Source organism: Pavona decussata, unplaced genomic scaffold (assembly GCF_977016875.1).
Source record: "Pavona decussata unplaced genomic scaffold, jaPavDecu1.1 SCAFFOLD_91, whole genome shotgun sequence".
Taxonomy (NCBI): domain Eukaryota; kingdom Metazoa; phylum Cnidaria; class Anthozoa; order Scleractinia; family Agariciidae; genus Pavona; species Pavona decussata.
Genome location: NW_028145508.1, coordinates 2,587,809 through 2,606,983, shown reverse-complemented (window position 1 = coordinate 2,606,983; position 19,175 = coordinate 2,587,809). Strand labels below are relative to the sequence as shown.

The 19,175-nt window shown below is 38.2% G+C and overlaps 3 protein-coding genes across 3 annotated transcripts in view; 2 read left to right on the top strand and 1 right to left on the bottom strand.

The window, feature by feature from the left end:
- Positions 1 to 9,313, top strand: part of LOC146474207 (uncharacterized) — a 51,346-nt gene extending 42,033 nt beyond the window's left edge. The window contains exons 49-62 of the mRNA XM_085117499.1: positions 216 to 269; positions 832 to 885; positions 1,579 to 1,632; positions 2,064 to 2,117; positions 2,925 to 2,978; positions 4,012 to 4,119; positions 4,810 to 4,863; positions 5,707 to 5,760; positions 6,178 to 6,231; positions 6,399 to 6,452; positions 7,096 to 7,149; positions 7,338 to 7,373; positions 8,745 to 8,762; positions 9,269 to 9,313. Coding sequence (XP_084973625.1) covers positions 216 to 269; positions 832 to 885; positions 1,579 to 1,632; positions 2,064 to 2,117; positions 2,925 to 2,978; positions 4,012 to 4,119; positions 4,810 to 4,863; positions 5,707 to 5,760; positions 6,178 to 6,231; positions 6,399 to 6,452; positions 7,096 to 7,149; positions 7,338 to 7,373; positions 8,745 to 8,762; positions 9,269 to 9,298 — 732 coding nt within the window. The 3' untranslated portion in view covers positions 9,299 to 9,313. The remainder of the gene's footprint in view (positions 1 to 215; positions 270 to 831; positions 886 to 1,578; positions 1,633 to 2,063; positions 2,118 to 2,924; positions 2,979 to 4,011; positions 4,120 to 4,809; positions 4,864 to 5,706; positions 5,761 to 6,177; positions 6,232 to 6,398; positions 6,453 to 7,095; positions 7,150 to 7,337; positions 7,374 to 8,744; positions 8,763 to 9,268) is intronic.
- LOC146474199 (BTB/POZ domain-containing protein 6-like) overlaps positions 1 to 19,175 on the bottom strand; it is a 209,671-nt gene that overhangs the window by 8,925 nt on the left and 181,571 nt on the right. The gene's annotated exons all lie outside the window — the stretch shown is intronic.
- On the top strand, positions 9,344 to 18,177 carry LOC146474206 (collagen alpha chain-like). The gene is made up of 9 exons (XM_085117516.1): positions 9,344 to 9,466; positions 9,981 to 10,010; positions 10,833 to 10,895; positions 11,414 to 11,461; positions 12,162 to 12,297; positions 13,226 to 13,329; positions 14,422 to 14,484; positions 16,239 to 16,430; positions 17,755 to 18,177. Exons 5-9 carry the CDS (start codon positions 12,186 to 12,188, stop codon positions 17,902 to 17,904), a joined length of 621 nt encoding a protein of 206 aa, XP_084973642.1. The 5' UTR covers positions 9,344 to 9,466; positions 9,981 to 10,010; positions 10,833 to 10,895; positions 11,414 to 11,461; positions 12,162 to 12,185; the 3' UTR covers positions 17,905 to 18,177.

The following is a 19,175-nucleotide window of genomic DNA, read 5'->3' as shown; positions in this document are numbered from 1 at the left end:
ACTTACTTCTCGGTGCTTGGAAATCGAAGGAAACACTCTTCCTCGTGTTTGATATATTACATAAAGCGTAAGTTGCAAACACAAGAAAATGAATTATTTCCCTTTCTGTTTGTGTCACCCCTGTTTACGTGTCTTGTACTTTTGTTTGTGTCTTGCGTACGAGGTAAATAAGCCTTCGTATCTAACAAACATGATTCATTCATGTCATTCTGTAGGGTTTCCCAGGACCAACCGGGCTCCCTGGTCCGCAAGGACATCTGGGATTGAATGTAAGAAATGGTGTTAATTTATTTTAACTTATTTAAACTAATTCTCATTCTAACATGAACGAAGTTTAAAACAGTTGTGCCTTAAAACAGAAGAGTGTAAAATAGTAATTAGTGTCGCCATTTGAGAACATCACATAAAAATACTGTTCAGTATCTTTTTTGTTTGTCATCTTTTTGTTAAAACGTTCTATAAATCCAAAAGACACTTTATGTCTCGACTTCTGCCTATTAGACCAGCTTATATGAGCACTCTGATGGCAAAGGAAAGAAGGACGCAAGTAACAAGAAATCTTGGCTATAAACCTGGTCGGAACTGCGCTGAAACCTCATTGGTTAGACTTTACGCAATCTTGGTACCTGATACCGATGGAAGAACAAAAAACCACAACAAAACATTAAAAATCCGGGGTAATCCCCATGACACTCCCCACTTTCGCTCATTCCTCTCTTTGAAAACACTGTCAAAATTTGGTTACCATGTTAACATCAAATCCAGTTCCCCCGGTCTAGATAGTGTTTTAACTGTATAATATATTGTTATTCTTTCTCGGCCATCATATAGGGCTGGAATGGTTTTATGGGAGCAGTAGGGGCTCGTGGAGCCGACGGTGAAATGGTAATACATCAGCTTATGTAGATTCCATGTAAAAACATTAATTTTCAAAGTGGACGAAACTGAGTTACTTATTTAGAAAGTTATTTGATGATTCTGCTTGCCATAATTTGGAGGATAATCCATTACAAAGTCCGGTAGCACCATAACTAAAGCTATAACATAAGGCTGGAGCGAGGCAAGCAGAGCAGCACTGAAGCACATCGGAGTTGAGAAGTCTCTTCAGGGAATGTTCAGTGATTTCTCTTCAATTGATACCATTCATACTCGCGTGATTCTTACCGCCCCAGTTAAATAAATAAATTATTACTAGTTTCCAAACCAAAAGACGTCTATGTTGAATTTCTGGAGGCTGACTTTGGAGTTCCTGTAAATCCTTTTTAAGAGCTGGAAAGCCAGTGCTCCTCCTGAATTACTTAAAAAAAAAAAAAAAAAAAAAAAATTAATTTAGTTAATTTAAATGAATAAATCCAAAAACTATTGTTTCGGTTTTGCCTAATGTAATCCGCCAACCAGTTTTCTGAAACGAAAAATAGGTGTCTTTTAGCTATGTAGCCTCGGATGGCCAGGATGGAAATGGATACAAGTGGAAAAAGTTCCTCTCTTCCATTTGTGTCTTGATGAGATCGCTTAAAACTGCCGGATAAATGATGAACAAATGCCAAGTTAAATAACTAAAATCTCTTTTCTCCAAAGGGTGACAAGGGCCCCGACGGAACACCTGGCGTAAATGGAGATCCTGGATTAAAAGTAAGTATTGACCAGCTTCCATCCTTTCATTAATGCAGTCAAAAAGAAACAATTTAGTTAAGGGTTTATCAGGTCTACTGAGTGGCTAGTATTAAAAAGCTGTTGCTAACTAACTGTTGGTTGTAAAATTTAAAACTGGTTTCCACATTGTCCGCGTTTGGATCGCTGACAAATTGCTCGGACAGTTATCTTAACGATCGTATGGAACATGATACGCAGCACTAAGAGATCTGGTAACAATTGAAGTGATCACGGCTTTTCCATTTGACTACTGTGATCACTACGATCGCAGATATTGTCGTGATCACAGAAATCTTACGGGAGCTAAGCAGCTTTGATAAAAATATGAATTTTCAGCGCCCACAACTGGTGAAACTGGCGAAAGCTTGGCCCTATTCAATGTCCAGTTTGTTAATCTTTGTTCTCGTTAGGGTTTTCCAGGTGAGCAAGGAAAACAGGGAGACGACGGCCGCCCAGGAAAAACTGTGAGTTGTAAAAAGTGTTCCTGCATTGCTTATTGTTTGCCAAAGAAATGTTTGGGTTTTGGGTCAATTATTCTTTCGTTTAAGTGCTGAGATTTTTTGGCAATTCTATTTGTTTTATTTGCAGCGATCATTTCATTCATTTCAATTGTATCTGCGAAATAGTCAAATATATCACGTAAAACTAAGTTTTAGAGATGTACAATCTCCTGAAAACCTGATAATAGAAGATAAACAAATTGATCGAGTCAACACATTTGAGCTGTGCGTTGGGTGTCCAATACTCATGCATGTGGAACATATTACAAAGAAAGCCAACAAGAGGCAATTACATCCATGGACAGATGTTTGACATTTGACATTTTTTTTTATTTATACTCTCCACTCTTACTGTTACATATTAAGCGCAAAAGACAAAAGTTGGAGGTATTAAAAAACATAGGCTAACACGCAGCTCAAAAATACAATTCAAATAGGGGAGAGGAGAGTAGAGGGGCACCTCTAGTAAAGCTTATACTGTGCCCCTTTAAAGGAAGTAAATTGATAAGAAAAGTAACTAAGTAGAATAGAAAAAAAATGAGAAAGATATAGCAGAAGGAAAACAAAAAACAAAGAGAAACGAAAATGATTGGAATAAAGTATCATTAATAATGAGCTAGGAATGTATCATAAATATTGAACAAGGTAATATTTATAGATTTACGGCCTTATTAGGCGTTATCGGCATGGCATAACTATCGCACTCCTGAACGACCCGAATGATGAATATTAGGTGATCGCACTAAACAGCACTTTTGATTTGTTTTATAGGGTAGGCCTGGAAAGGACGGAATACCTGGAGAGCCCGGGCCTCCTGGAGATCCCGTAAGTTTTCAATTAAATTTTCATTCCTTTATTTTTACAACGTAAAAATTATTTTTTACTTGAAATGTGCCATGTTATATCTCATGTAGTAAAGGAGAGAAAGACCAACTCTTCACTAGGGGAATGTGGAAGATGATGATGATGATGATAATTGTCAAGGTTAATTTATTAGCGACCACTTGATTTAGCAACATTTGCTCCCCCTCCCCTTGTTGATGATTTGAAAAATCTTCACCATTTAGCGAGTAGCTGAGTATCCTTTAATTAATCCAATCAGATGAAAATAGAAAAAACAAAGAAATTATAATGTAAATCTGGGGAAACGCACTTAACTGGACCACGCCTTAACCTGAAGCACATCAAGGGGTCTGCTAAGGATGTACCCTCTTTAAAAGGGAGATAAAAACAAAGTGTCTGCTTGTGGCTGGGATCACAGCTAAGAAGAGAGGTGTTCGCTTAGCTGTCAATCAATTTTTCCTATATATTTATTTATTTGCGTCTTAGCACAAATGTACAGCAAGTACTACACTTAAATTACAGTTAAGACGAAGGAAAACTCTTAGTGCTACATACTATCATACATAACAATGCATTATAAAACGCTAAGCAGAATTAATCTATAGCGTTAGACCAATTTTTCAATACAGTATTTATAGTTAAGTTTACATAAAAATTCACGGAGATCTAACTCCTCTTTGTTACATTTTTTATTATGCAGATAGTACTTGGCATATAGGATACAATAATTCAATTTTCGAGTAATCTTACAGGGCAGAGGTTCTGTTGATAGAGTTTTACCAAAGATCATTTCTATATCACATAACGTGAAGGTAGTAGAATGCTCTTCATTGAAATCTGCCAAAACACTTTGGAAAACAGCTTTGGTACTGTCAGTCAATGATTCGATCATAATAAAGGATCTCGGTGCTAGTGCTTAAACCATCGACCTTGAGATCCAAACTCACTTTAACCATTGGAGACCGCGCTTTTGTGAAGTTAATATAAATTGACGTTATTTATCTTTCTGTTAAAGGGAGACCGAGGGAACAATGGGACCCAGGGTCCACTCGGTCAGCAAGGTGAATTTGGAATGCTGGGAGAGCCTGGAAACGCGGGCGAGACTGGTTTAACGGGAGAACCTGTAAGAAATACGATTTTCTTCACTTGATCTTTTCTTAGGGAAGGGGTCATAATAACTTTGTTTGAAAAGGAATCACCTTGTCTGGGGAAGGGGGTTATCGATCTCGTGAACCGTACGGACAAAATTAGAGTTGACACAGGAATATTCAGCTAGCAAGAATCAGCATTGCCAGATAAACAAGAAAAGTGAAGGCTGAAGCTCATTGTCATCTTTTTGGAAGGGGGGGGGGGGGTGGGTGGGTGGTGGGTCCTGTTCGGGCATAGTAGTTTTGACCACTTCCCATAGTGCATTTCAGGCGTTATTCTTGGGCCAGCCCAAATAGGATTTATGGATTCAAACTTCGATTTTCTATTTAGTTAGGCTTTTTAGCACTTTTTAAGTGACTTGTGTGAAGTGGCCTTAGTTATTTTAACCAAAGCCCAACCCATTGCGCATTGTGTGAATTTATAATAAAATTATAAAACAATTACTGGATTTGTTTTTGGCAGTAAATAATCCAAAAATTCTTTTTCTATTTTCATGTCACTGAACACGTAACCGTTGTAGTGTTAACAGCACTTAACTTTCTGTTGTTTCCCTTTTCTCAGTACCTAGTGCCTGACGAGAATTCCGGCACCAGTTCTTTTCAGTACATACAAGCCGTCTCAACATTCTGAATTATTAATTAGTGTTTATTATTCCTTCTTAAAGGGAGAAATGGGTCACGATGGAGAACCTGGTAAAAGAGGCTTTCAAGGAAAAGATGTAAGTAGTTTTATTCTTTCTTTTCACGACAACAAAGAAGTTTTGTCAAACATCGCTTGAGTTAACAACGGGTGAAACGAGCTGATTACTTTCTTACAGCTAGAAATCGAAAGCAAACAATCTAATTGATTTTTGAAGACATTAAAATAACAAACAGTAATGATGATAATGGTAATGATAACAACGGCAACAACAACAACAACAACAACAACAACAACAACAGCAAACAACTCTCGGTCGAGAAAAAATGAGTACAATGTCGGCGATTAGTAATTGGTTGGAACGGCAATTAGTATCCTGATCGAGACCACGAAAATATTGTAGCTACAAAATAAGATCTCGTAAGAAGTTTGACGAAACAACAAAATTTGTTGGTAGCACCCACTGTAACGCGATTTTTTTTATCTTTATATGTACGGGCGAAAGTAGGATATAAAGTTATGACGTGTCACATTCAGTAGCCAATCCGCTGCATAGGTGATAATTTCGCGAATTTGGCCGCGTGATATTTTTCGTGTAGCTCGATTGGGCTGTTCAATTGAAACATCGCTTGTGTATTCGCGGCGACAGAAATTCGCAACTTTTATTTTAGTTTCGTAAGAAATTCAATTATTTTTACAATTACTGTCAAAATTCCCGCGCGTTGATTGGCCAAGCCAATTCTCCTCGTCCTTTTTCCATGTTATTGTAAAAAACAAATCGACGGCCAGTTTTATATAATTTATCCTCTTATATCCTCTTATAGATGATAGAAAACTGCACTCACACAGGAACTTTAGTTATAATGATCACTAATTACATGTGAAGGTGTTGTTGTTGTTTATGATCGCTTATTTGATGTAGGGCCCACCTGGAGATCGAGGAGATGATGGAGAACCAGGTCGAGATGGATACACGGTATTTATTCACATTTATTAGCACCGTCCAAATATGGCCATGGTGCGCTCAATATTCGTGCGGTCGTCTGTACACTTAATAATTATCCTGCAAAATCGCACGGAATATCCCCAGATATTTAGCTGACGAGACCTTAGGCCGTGTTGGCTAAAATCAGGCGATATTCCGCAAGATTGAGCAGGATAATTGGGGTGATTTATTATTCAACACATTGATAACGGAGCGCAGCTTTATTGTAGAATAAAGTAAGACTTTATTGTGCCATTTTTCTTCCTGACACACGAAATTACGTATATATCGGCCCACGGCCTCGTCGGGTTAGTGTCAGGTGATATTTTTGCGCCATTTTGCAGGGTAGTTGTGAAAGATTTGACATAGTTGATCAACCGTTTATTTTATTTTTTTTGGCGTGTTTAGGGTGATCGAGGATACGCAGGATCCCCGGGATCATCTGGACGTCCTGGAGAAATGGTAATGAATAATTACAAAAAAAAAAAGTTATTTCTAGATGTATAGATTGAGAAATTATAACTAAAAACACACTACGCCAGCCGGGTTTTTTATTGAAGTAAATAAGCAACGTAATATAACGGAGTTAAAAGAGGAAACATAATGTTTCATTACTTTTTGCTATTTAGGGTTTGGCGGGAAGAAGTGGTCGACGTGGCGCAGACGGTTTGGAGGGAGCCAAGGCAAGTGATATTTGTAAGGAACATTTGGCCAGACTGTGAGATGCTGGCCTTTTACCAATGACCGCAGAATTGTAGTATTCATACGTTTGCTGCGCAATCTGTATTCAAAACGTGCTGTCACAGTTCATGTCCCGTAATTTTAAAAACATTCCCCAAAAGGTCGCTTTCTTTATACAAGGACCGAGACATAGGAATCCATGGCAGGACTATAGACTGTGGAACCTTTTTAGGGAGCTTCGGAGATTTGACTACGAGTACAAGATTGAGTACGAGGACAATTTTGAAGAATTCCAAACCACTCAAGTCCCCAGAACTCTCGTTCCTTTCCGTTGTTTGTCAGCAGATACTCTAGAAACAGACCCTAGAAATAAGATTAGTGTGTCAAGTGAATATCTGAAGCGCGTAAACTAGGTTTGAAAAGTCGTACTCGTAGTCAAATCTAAAGCTCCCTAATAGCTTGAAGAAGGTGGCAGAAGTTGTCATATTCGTACATGTTGCCGTGACACCGCAGACCGTAGTATAGCAGTACTTGAAAACACGTTTGACCTCGGACAGCGGATCACGTGCCGGTTAACAGTTAAACTCAACCATGCGCTTAATATACTCACGAGCAACGCTAATTGCGTTTTTTTTTGTATTTTAGGGGGTACAAGGACCTCAGGGATCACCTGGCCCTCCCGGTAATGACGGTGATGAGGTGGGGAACCTTTCTTCTTTCTTTCTTTTTTTAAACTACTATTACTTTACTCGAAATTTTCAATTTTTCCACGAATTCCGGAACACACTGAGGTATTTTATTTTGGTCTTGTTTTTCAGTCATTGTTTTCTCCTCTTAAAATTCTTGTTGTAACGTTGAGTCCACTTTTGTTTTGTTTTTTTTTTCAGGGACGAATAGGTCCCCCTGGAGAGCCTGGGAAAAATGTACGTAAGATTTATATGTAAAACACGTCCCAATAAATAGACAAATATTAATACTGTTTTTTACAATACCGTAAACTGTCACTTATAAGCCCTGGCTTATACAACTTTGTAAGGAGTTTTATGTGGGCTTATAAACGGAGGGGCTAATATCAAGGGGGGGGGGGGCGCTTTATAACCGGAATAATAATAATAATAATGATGATAATAATAATAATAATAATAATAATAATAATAATAATAATAATAATAATAATAATGATAATAATAATAATAAAACGTTTCGAAACGAGCTATAGCAGTGTCGATCTTAATTTGTTTTTCATTTATTGGTTTTTATTAAGCTTCGAAGCGTTAATATTTGGAACAAAATTTAAACTAACAACACGAACGAAACTAGAGGGGGGCTTATAATCGGATGAATTTTTTGAGTTACAGGTAGATGGGCCTATAACCGGGGGAGGGGGGGGGGTATAAACGGTAGTTGTTTATAATCCAGTTTACAAACTTTTATTTTAATGTAACGTAACGCATCCAAAACAACACTGTTTATTAGCCAGGGTCCGATTGCATAAAGCATCTTAAGATATTAAAGTGTACGTTTTCTGTAGTCGTTCCATACGTTCCAAAGGATCCTTCCGACGTGACTTTTATGTTCCCTATCCTCAATAAACTGGCTCTAGCCGAGTGATCCAATGTAGTGCTCTAGAAAATCCTTCAGAATACAGAGAACGACTGCAGGAAATTCCCACACTGAAGAAGTTCTATGCAGCTGGGCTCGAACTTCGACAGAATTGGCAACATTTCGCACCACTTGCAGGGACGAAATGTCTGGCTCGTTAATATAAAAAAGATGTACATGAGAACACTGATACACCTGAGTTAGACTAGCCTTAAGGCAAAGTGACAGCACTTTATAAATCACCCTCGAGTTTACTCGTAGTAAACTCATCACCCTTCAGACCCAGGGGCAGCAGACTAATTAAAGCTGAAAAACACAAAGTAGGGCTGTTACTTAAAATGAGACAATGATGTATTGTTCGCTAAGTGACACAGGCATACTCGGAAAATAAAATCCGAGTTCTCCTATCAGGAGTTGAACCTTAGACCTTCCGATTGCTAGTTCAGATGCTCTACCACTGAGCTACAGGAGACTCGTGGGAGCTAATTCCATTAAACTAGGTTTATGGGACAAACATCCTGTATACTGCTAGGATTGGAATGTCATGTGGGCCTGATATGCCACACATATGGTCTTAAAATATTCCATCACATTTATTCCACGTTAAAAAGTGATTGAGAATTTCTTATAAGAACATTTTATTACAGATGAAGTTTTGTAGTTAACCTTTCTTTATTCGCTTCTACTTTCAGGGACCAAGAGGACCTCCTGTAAGAATACATTGCTCTTATGATCTCTTATCTTTGAAGAAAAACTACTACTTATAGCGAATAAAACAAGTAAAATATAAAGTTGCCTGATAAGTCAGAACAACTTAGCGTGATTTGTAAATCAAAATGCAGTTCGTTCCTGACTTTGTGAATATTGGGAAATGATTGGTTGAAACCGCTTTTTAAACAAGATGCTTGTTTTAATGTTTTAAACATTTGCATTATATTGTCCCTTAAAAAACGCAAATTTCATTTTTTTCAGTTGTTCACAATCTGGTTAACATTCCCTTCACATACCCCCCCCCCCCCACCCCCCACAGTGTTGTAGGGTGATGCACTGATTTCAGTATGGTAGGCCGACGTTTGGAAGAAAAGACTCTCAAGCTTATCCTAGCTTATCCTTCCAGCGGTGTCAGTGATTTTTCCTTACCTGGCCTACATCAAAATTTTAAATTACGTGATATCTAACGGTCTATGCTTTCACTTTGTTTTCTCTATCATTTCAGGGATATGAAGGTTTGCCGGTAAGTTGTTAGGTTTGGGTTTTTCAGTGTGGTTGTGAGGCTTTTCCGTAGTCTTAACATTTCTATGTCTTGCTCTTTGTTATAAAACATTTTTGTTTCTCTTTTTGTTTTACTGCATTTTAATATCAGTTTTGTTTTTTGTAGGGTGACCCAGGTCCACCTGGTCCACAAGGCGAGAGTGTACGTAAAAACTCCAATTCATTCATCCATCCATCCATCCATCCATCCGTCCGTCCGTCCGTCCGTCCGTCCATCCATACATCCAGTTGTCCTTCCGTCATCCAAACAAGACCAATTTACTTATTAATAAATAAATTAACTAGTTCAACTTTTGTGTTCGATATTTTTTAATCATTCCTCCAATCGATCCATTAACCAGTCATTAATTACAAATTACTAGTGTAGCCATTCAATCAGTCAGAAATTTCCATCAGCTACGTACTAAATTATCTGATGTACTGCTTCTCAAACTACCTACTAGCATAATGTATTAAAGATCATTAAACAGCTGCAAGAATTTCAGTCTCTGAGATATTTTTCATCGGAATTCACTAAACTTATTTAGTCACATTTTCTGTTCTTTGGCCTTAAGTTATTTGACCAAAACAAAGAGAAACGAGAGCCGTCCTCCATGTCGACCTATACTGTACATCGTGCCAGTGGTTAATTGCAGTCTTCTGTTAAATATTTACAGGGACACCCGGGAAAACTTTTAATCCAACAGGTAAGATCGATCAATCAATCAATCAATCAATCAATCAATCAATCAATCAATCAATCAATCAATCAATCAATCAATCAATCAATCAATCAATCAATCAATCAATCAAGGCGGCCATGTTGATTCTCAGGAGAATACTGAGCTTTGTTTTTGCACGGCTAGCCTCGCCCACACGCGAATTCAGTCGAGGCTTGCCGCGCATAAACGAAGCTTTATATTTTCCTGAGACTCAACATGGCTGCCGAGTGAGAAAGGACTATCAATCAATTCTACCAGAAGCCAAAACGAAACAAAAGAGCAAAACATCGTTACATAAAAGAAAGAAAGAAAGTGACGAGGGAACCTAAAAGAAACCATGTAAGGTTTATAACAGGAGGCTCCCTCGAATTAGAACGGAGTAAATTTACAATAATGCTAGTGTCGGACAGATAACCAAATAATAATGCACTAAGAGGGGAAAGTTACACATTAGGCAACCAGGAAAACCCAGAGCAACAACAACAAACAACATAACTAAATAATTACTTGCTTGAGTTGAATTTACCTCTCGCGGTTTGATTGGATTGCGTTGCCATTTGTTTACTCTGATAAAGGTTGCCTCTTATTAAAATGCTAACAGAGAGAATTCAAGTCGACTTCAGTTGTATGAAGTAGATCTGTTCAGCATGCAAAAAATTGGTTGTCGTTTTACTTCTAATGGATTAAAAATAGAGACAAAATTTTTAAAGTAACAGCTGGGTACAGCGAACGTACGTAAGGGAAATTGCGAACCATTTCCCCACTCAATAAATAACGCGCTTTTTTTTTGTGTGTGTATTTATGTAGCCTGCGAGGATCGGATCGGCCGACAAAGGACCACCGTCCCGAAGACTTTACTCCAGTAACCAGGTTAGTAGTTGCGCATTCTTACATGGCATGGAGTAGAGTAGGCACCCGTCAGTCTAAGAAAACTATGGAGTCGCGCTTGGGATGTTCAATCCGATAGTGTCGGATGTGGCTGGACAAGCCAATACGGGAGTTGCAGTCTTCCTGCATTGAGTGCAAGTGAAATCTGATGCTGGTCTGTCTGTTTGGTTTTGGGTCTTTCTCCTCAGCCTCGTCGTCTCGGACTTTAGGGCAAGCGACTCTTCAAGCTTGGAGAGGCCCTTCTGCACCGTCTGTCGCCAGGCCGGTCGTTTTGAGGCTAAGGCTTCCTAGGTGGCATGGACTAATTAGTCTTTAACTGTCTCTTGTATTTGTTCTTTGGACTTTGTGAAGTCCAAAAGTTGGCAAAGGAATGACCATCATCTGATGGAAGGTCACATAACTATGCAAGTAAACAAAAACTTAACCCCAGGGTGAGCTATTTCAGAATTGGTGACAAAGAGTGAAATTTAGAGTCTTTAAATATTTAATGTGATTTATAGGGAAACGAGGAGGATACCAACAATGTTGAATATCAAGTACAATTTGAGGTGAGTGATTTTGTTTTTGTTACATCGTTTTGTCCCTTGAATCTATATCTGGCACTGCAATGAATCCCTGTAACAGCCGTGAAAAAAATGTTATTGCTTCCAATTACATTTAAAGCGTTAATTTATCCCTCTCATCTTGGCAAATGGGTCCTTTTAAGCTTTAATCTTCCGGAGTTGGACCTCTCTTCAAGTGAGATGGGCTGTCATATTTTTTTATCTGGATCCTTAAACTTGACCGTTCAAATGAAAGAAGCAATGCGTTTCGTAATAGGCAAAGGACCGATGGAGGACCAGTACGTCTCTGTGGCACTTTCCGTTATGCTCTTCAAGATCATTCAGTACTTATTAAATTTGGTGCTGTTCATTATGGTGCACTGTGCAAGAGAGTCATAGCCTTTAAAATCTGCGTACAAACCTTAAAATTGTTGTAATGTTACTAACTAGGGATCCTCACTGGTTCTGGGTCCCTGACTGTTTTCTTGGGCCACCCCGCGGACTGTATTTACAACAAAAACGAATTTCTAATGTCTGACCATTTCTAAATATATCTGAACAGAATCTCATTCCACCTGATACGTACAATTTTCTCACCACATCAGTACTGGGACAAAAAAATGCGCGATTTAAATTGATCAGTTATTTAATTTGCATAATTAGATCATTAATTGTTGTTTAATTATGTAATTGTTCTATTAACAAGACCAAAGAAGCAGTGGAATTTTGGATGAGCGGATTGGACTACGTCATCACTAACTACAAAATACAAAATGGCACAAGGCGATACCCGGCACGCTCATGTAGAGAACTTCACCTCGATTACCCAGAATACCCAAGTGGTAAGCTCACTTCTATGTGTTTTGTTGATCCGTGAATGCATTTTATGAAAAGAAACAGTCTTCAGTGTTAGCTGACACATTGGAGGCTGGTATAAGTGAACTGGGCTCAGTGGGCTCTCACCTGCCACTAATTTATTCTCGTTCAAACACGAAACACTTGCCTATGTGTTGATCAGTTTACTTTTGATTGCTAGTAATATTTATTGTAAGATTACTCACGCGTTTCATAGAATAATAAAGTTTTTAAAATTATATTAAGCCTTCAACATAAATACATGTTTCATCTCTGTTGAGAACATTGTGCACGTTAGTTCAGTTTCTGGGGCCCGTTTCTCGAAAGCCCCGGTAGCTTAGCGGTTCCAAAAACTACTTTGTATGCAGAGAGGCAATCTTTATTGCTTTTGAAAGGGGCAGTGTCACCTACTTGTGACGTTACTTTGAATGGCAAAAAGTAATATTTATATTGACGGAATCGTTAAAATAATGGTTTAGTTTTGTTAACAATAACCATACTTCTACACAGAAACTAGTGTTAACTATCTTTGGCCGCGGATGGCCAAGATTGAAATGGATTGCAACTTGAAAAAATTGGCCAATTTTTTCAAGTTGTTCCACTGTATTTTGGAAGAATCGCTAAAAACTGTTTATAGTGTGTTCTCCCCATAAGAAATAATTTATTAGGTTTTCATTACTGCTTTCTGAGAGCAATTTGATTTTAGCGAAAAGGTATCTTGTCAAATGTTTGAGAGCAGTTTTGACCAAAACACAAAGAAATCTCCGTGAAAGTGCCCCTTTAAAGCTAAAAGTTAAAATCTTTTCAATTTATTCACCATCGAGCAAGTTTGAGGTTAAAATTAACAGCAATTGATAAAGGAAACTTGCTTGTGATTGTAATAGTTGCTCGCCTCATTTGCCTTGCATGTTGCAGATAGTTATTGGATTGATCCAAACGAAGGATGTATCGATGATGCTTTCCGCGTGTACTGTGACTTTACAAAGCAGGCCAACTGCATAGATCCCAAGAATAACAAGGTATGTACAAGGTTTGTACTTTCTTCTTTTTCAGTTTTTAATGCAGGTTTTGTTTAATAGCTTTCCCAAATAATCTTTTCTGCGTTTTAATTACAAGACATAACATCGGTAAAAGTAGCAAAAAAAAAAAAAAAAAAAAAACCCGACAACAACAACAAAAAACAAACAAAGCAAACAACAACAGCAACAAAACAGTTAAAGCAATTAAAGAACTTTCGTTGTCAGTTGAACGTCAAACTCGGCGTTACATAATATTTGTTTTTGACCGTTTTAACACCAATACAGTGATCAATGGTTAACTTTTTCTTTCAATGTCTCTTAATGCTGTGAAAAAAAAAAAAAAACATTTGGAAATGCCATAGGTTAACCCCGTCAAGGGCATTTCCTAAAAAAATTAAAAATACATGCAAACTAGCAAAAAAAGTCAAAATATACAAATGAATTACGCCAACTGTTTTAATAAGAAATGAAACCGAGAGGGGACCAAGGAGAGGGGGTCTACACGAGAATGCTGGATTCTCAGCTATCAATTAAAATTTTGGTCATTTCTCAGTTGCCAGTCAGTAAAATTTTAGCCATTTCTCAGCTATCAGCTAAAATTTTAGCCATTTTTTAGTTATCAGCTGAAATTACGACCATTTCTCAGCTATCAGTTATGTATGCCGGATCTCAGTTAACGTTTACTTCTTGGCACGTGTTTTTGCAGTTTTCTATCATTTAATTTAGCCGAACAGTGTCGAGTATCGTCCTAAGATTTCCGAAGAAATGCCGAGTTATTTCTTATCTCTTACGAACACTGCTTATCATATTCTGTCGACGTCACTACTTCTACGAAGAACTTGTGAGTCTTCGACGCATCGTTAGCAGTTCATTCTCCATGCTATCTTCACAGTTAATGTCAAGTTGTTTGTAAGTCAAATTCACTCTATACTCAGGCAATGTTAAGACACTGATCTCAGCTAACAGTCAGTTAAAAAAAAAAAAAACGCCCAAAACTGCCATTTCTCAGTTGACAGTTAAACTTTTGGGCAGCTATCAGTTAACCCCATTAGGAGAACGTATTTATAATTCGAATATATATATTTCTTACAGATTGTGGTTCCTCGACCCTCTGCTCAACAGTGGATTAGCCAAGTTGATCCGCCGACTCAAATGGCAAGTCACATATCATTATATTGAATTCATGCCATGTCATGTCACATAATATAATGCGATATTTAACAACTATTCCACGAGCGTGCGTTGGATATGAGATGATACATAGCCAACGATAGCCAACGAACTACGTCCCTCGTTGGCTACAATCATCTCATATCCAACAAGCGTGAGCAGAACAATTGTTTTGTTAAAAACAATCGAGAAATATTTCTAGATCTTGCTGACTTCGCTTTGCAAGAACAACCAGAAGTCAATTTTATGGACTCTATTTCTAGGGCATGGTATAATGGCCCATATACCATGGACGCTGAGCCAATCAAATCCCTGGAAATGCATTATACAAGTATCCGGCCTTTAACAATATCAATATCTAAGAGATAGGACTCTAAACCTCACAATTTTAAAATTCTTGAATATTTGTAGGTTTTAAATTTTACGTTTTTGTGCTAATTTTACATACCATTTTTAGAATTTGACGTTAAGTAAATTACACTATATCATATCGAATGATACCTTTTGGTTGTATCCCTTTAGTCGGAATTTGAAAAAGGTTATCTCAGGGCTCCTTTGTAATTAATTACGAACCACATATGTATCCAATTGGGAACTGACACATAATAAATAATTGCAGTACATTAATTAATATTTACCTACGGCTGCCTTGCAAAGTGACAGCTGTTCTCGTCTTAATTCAGTTAAACCTTCGAGGAGGGCTTGGCCGTGGTTAAAGGGATTGGCAAAATTCCCTTCAGTATAACTGTTAATTTAATTGTTCGGATAAGGTCGTTTATTAACTTTAGAAATAGGAGACGTATACACGCAGGCTAATAACTTAACTTATTACTTATCTCTTATTGGCACAAGTTTATTAGACATGATCGATTTTCTTTTTCAAAGTTGTAATTGGTACAGTTAAAGTTAGTCCTTCTGTTCTACCTCAAGTCTTAGTCACTCGCACTACCAGAGATAACAGCAACCGTAATGTTACTCACTTTATTTAAAAGAAATGTAATACTGTCACTTTTCAGAGATCTTTTATTAATAGAACCATTAGAATCTGGAATATTGTACCTTAGCAAATGACCTTCAGCTTTCATGCAACCTTCAGATCAGATAATTCAAATCCATCTTGTACAAGTACTATGTAGTCGCCTTAGAACATAACTACGACCCAGAGGACCCACGATCCTGGAAAACTATCTGTCCGTCATGTAACGGTTTTACGTAATGTGTCTGACCATCTTCGTTGTTGTTTTTAATCGCCATATGTAGCCTCCCTGGTTTTTTTATGTGAATATTTTTAAACTCTCGGACCACTGTAATTGGCTTACCGCTGTTGTGATATCCCTGCCTAATTTAGCATTTATTATCCCTGATTTTAGCATATACTTATTCTTTTATTTTTCTGTATAATGTAATAGGAGAAGCCAATAAAATAAAAGAAAAGAAAATAAAAGAAAAGAAAAGAAAAGAAAATAACCAAATAAAATAAAATAATAATAAAAAAAAAACAACAACAACAACAAAAAAAAAAACAAATGAACTCAGATCACAAACACTTCTAAAATTATTGTAACTAAGTAAAACTAAACTTGGCATCCTAAAATCAGCTTCACAACAGGCACACTACTTAGCTTACAGGGCAACAGGAATACCCCCGCCCCGGGCTAAAAAAAAAGGATTGAAGACCATTCCCGCCACTTAAATATGATAAGTTCCCGGGAGTTATTGTATATATTTTGGCTTCTTAGATGGACTACAAGGCCACCGCTGTACAGATGAACTTCTTGAGGCTCTTAACTAGGAAAGTCTTCCAGAACATAACCTACTCGTGCTACACGAAGGAGGAAAAGGACTGCACCATTCAACTTCAAGGAGAAAACGAAATGGAACTAAGGTCATCTGAAAAAACCAAGCCCAAATTTTTGCGCACTGATTTCAAGGTACAAATGAACAGCTCAGTTTTAGAGTACGTTGTTGCAATTTTTACTCGTTTGTTGTTGTTTTTTTTTCAAATATGATCAATCTTCCCTTAAAGGAACTTTGTCAGCTGGGGCACATGCGCAGCAGAGCACGATTGAGACTAATTTGTATAGAACTCGTAGCGGGATTTTTGCTTTTCCGCCAGTGCATAAGCTTTCAAAAATATCACAACGAACAGCTTCTGTAAAGAGTGTTTGTAAATCAAAGATTCAGCTAACTTTCCGAAGATGAACGTGATTCAAACCAGATGAAAACAACTTCCTGAACTCTCTGACGATATTTGAAAAAGTTGGGCCAACGATTTCAAAGTGCTTCTCATCAACGCGCGCATGCGCCTGGGGTGACATAACTGATCCCTTTAAGTAGAGAGCGCAAGGACCGCAATAAAATTTCTGTTTAGGAGAAGTATCCTATCATAGGAGTTGCGTTTGAATTTAAAGAGTTTGTATGTGCCTGGTGTTGACCCCGACTGAAATTCCTCTAAGGAAGGGTGAGCCTTGCCTTGACAGACAGACAGTCAGACTGAGAGAGAGAGAGAGAGAGAGAGAGAGAGAGAGAGAGAGAGAGAGAGAGAGAGAGAGAGAGAGAGAGAGAGAGAGAGAGAGAGAGAGAGAGAGAGAGAGAGAGAGAGAGAGAGAGAGAGAGAGAGAGAGAGAGAGAGACAGCCTTTATTTTCAAATAGATAAAGGGGTCAGTTTCTGTTTGGTTTTATCAACAGGGTTGATAAAGTAATTTTACCACCGTATTCGTTTTCTAGTGCCGACTTTTTCAACGGTATAGGCCTTTGTCACAGCGATTCCCGACTCCCGACGAAAATTAAAGCAAGCTATGGGGCCGTGAAGTAGTGATGGCCCCACGGAGGTGCTATTAGATAAAAGGAGAGTTACGATCAACTACCTGAAGTTTTAGGCCAGGGATTGGGAGTAGGCGAGAAAAGGGTCAGGTGGCCTGCGTAACGAGCGTTTCCGTCTGGGGTTTTGTGTGTTGATCATTGTTACTCTTGCTATGCAGGCTGAGGGTCAGGAAGCTTACGTAGGTGGGAAAAGAGTGGACGGGAAATAATTTACTGAAATGACTTTTAAAGAGCAGTGAAGAAGTAGCATCCTATGCAGAGGTTCTCTGGCTCGTGACATGACGAGGCAAACGAGCATGCGTAGGGGGCTAGTGAAGTGGAATGCAGAAATCGTGGGAACTTTTTATCTGACTAGTTTGTAATGATAACAAACGTTACACAAACCGCTACAATATATTACATTATTATTTTTTTGGGGTTAAATCTTTTAGAAAAAAGGATCTTCCGGAAACCAGGCAGTGATGGAAGTCAGCACCAAACGGAAGGACGCCTTACCAATAATAGATGTGGCTCCAACGTACGTGGGAGAATTACCGCAGCAATTCAGCCTTGAAATAGGGCCAGTTTGCTTCATGTACTAAAGCAATTTCTTTGAAGCTTAAAATTCTGTACAATTTTTATTTTCTTTAATTAAGTTGCCATTATATAACATCCTGTGTCTAAGACGGAATTGTGGAAACCAAACCCTGCGAAGAAGAGACACTAAAGCTATGCCGTTTTTTCTTTTCTTTTTTTTAAGTTATCATTATATCAAAGAAGCTTTTATATATCGAAGTATTAGAGTGCTACTCATTAAATTTTTGTGTTGTATAAACTTTCCAACGCTATTTAAATTATAAATGAAGTATGCCGAAGATGATGTTTTTCATTACAGGGCATCACACACAGATGCCATTCCAACTTCACGCCAGCCCTTGTCTAGACTGCAAGCAGTCCCCTACGCCTCAAAAGTTCTGTAGCACCGGCGCGCCGGCGCGATGGATTTAGCGAGCAGCAAAGCCGCTACCCGCGTGAAACGCGGGCTTATTTACTAGTCTAATTTGCATAATTTTACCGCCACTCTGCGCGCGCGATCTGACGTAAAAAGGGTACGACTGCTCGCAGCCTAGCCATTGCCAACGCATGCACCTGCAATCCAAGACACCTTTGGAACTCTTCCTTCTGTGCTGTTCTTTTATGTTGGTAAGAGTGACTTGCGACAACAAAAATGTTCTGTTCAGCAAGGGATGAACAACGCGGCCAGCGAATAGAATACGCAGGCTTGGAACGCGCTCGTCGATCTTAGTATTTAGCGGGGCTTTATATGGCGAGAAAAAATTTAATGCGAACAGAAAGTCCAAGAGACATAGCCTTTTTTAAGCTAAGAAATCTGCAGACGCTTGTTCTGAAATATGACATTTTACACGTACTCGGACCTTATTCCATTAAACATGCATTGCACGTGCTCGTATAATTTCCGGCTTGGGAATAAAAGCTTCCTATAGCTTTGTACGAATTCTTTCTAATGATTATCCCTTCCTAAGAAACTAGGCGTTAACCCACACCAAAGGAGTATTTTTTTCTGGACGTTTCTGGGTATTTAGAATATTAGTTCCTAAAAGATTGCCGAATTCCGCCTATTCCCTTTAATCTGAAGTTATTCTCTATAAAGCAACTCCTTTTATTTCTGAAGTAAACCATGTTCCGCGTTCGTAATTTATGCATGCTTTAAGGGGAAAAATAAAAGAACACAGAATACTATTCTGTTCCCGCGAGTACAAAAAAAAAACAAAAACAGAACAAAACAAAAAACAACAACAAAAAAAAAAAGCGTTATTTGTTTACCCGTGGACCACCGAAAAGCTCTCCGCTG

Coding starts and splice junctions, on each gene's coding strand:
- LOC146474206 (XM_085117516.1), top strand. CDS start 12,186: ATGAGCGGATTGGACTACGTCATCACTAACTACAAAATACAAAATGGC. Junction 12,298..13,225: donor TTACCCAGAATACCCAAGTG/GTAAGCTCACTT, acceptor TGCATGTTGCAG/ATAGTTATTGGATTGATCCA. Junction 16,431..17,754: donor TTTTGCGCACTGATTTCAAG/GTACAAATGAAC, acceptor TAAATCTTTTAG/AAAAAAGGATCTTCCGGAAA.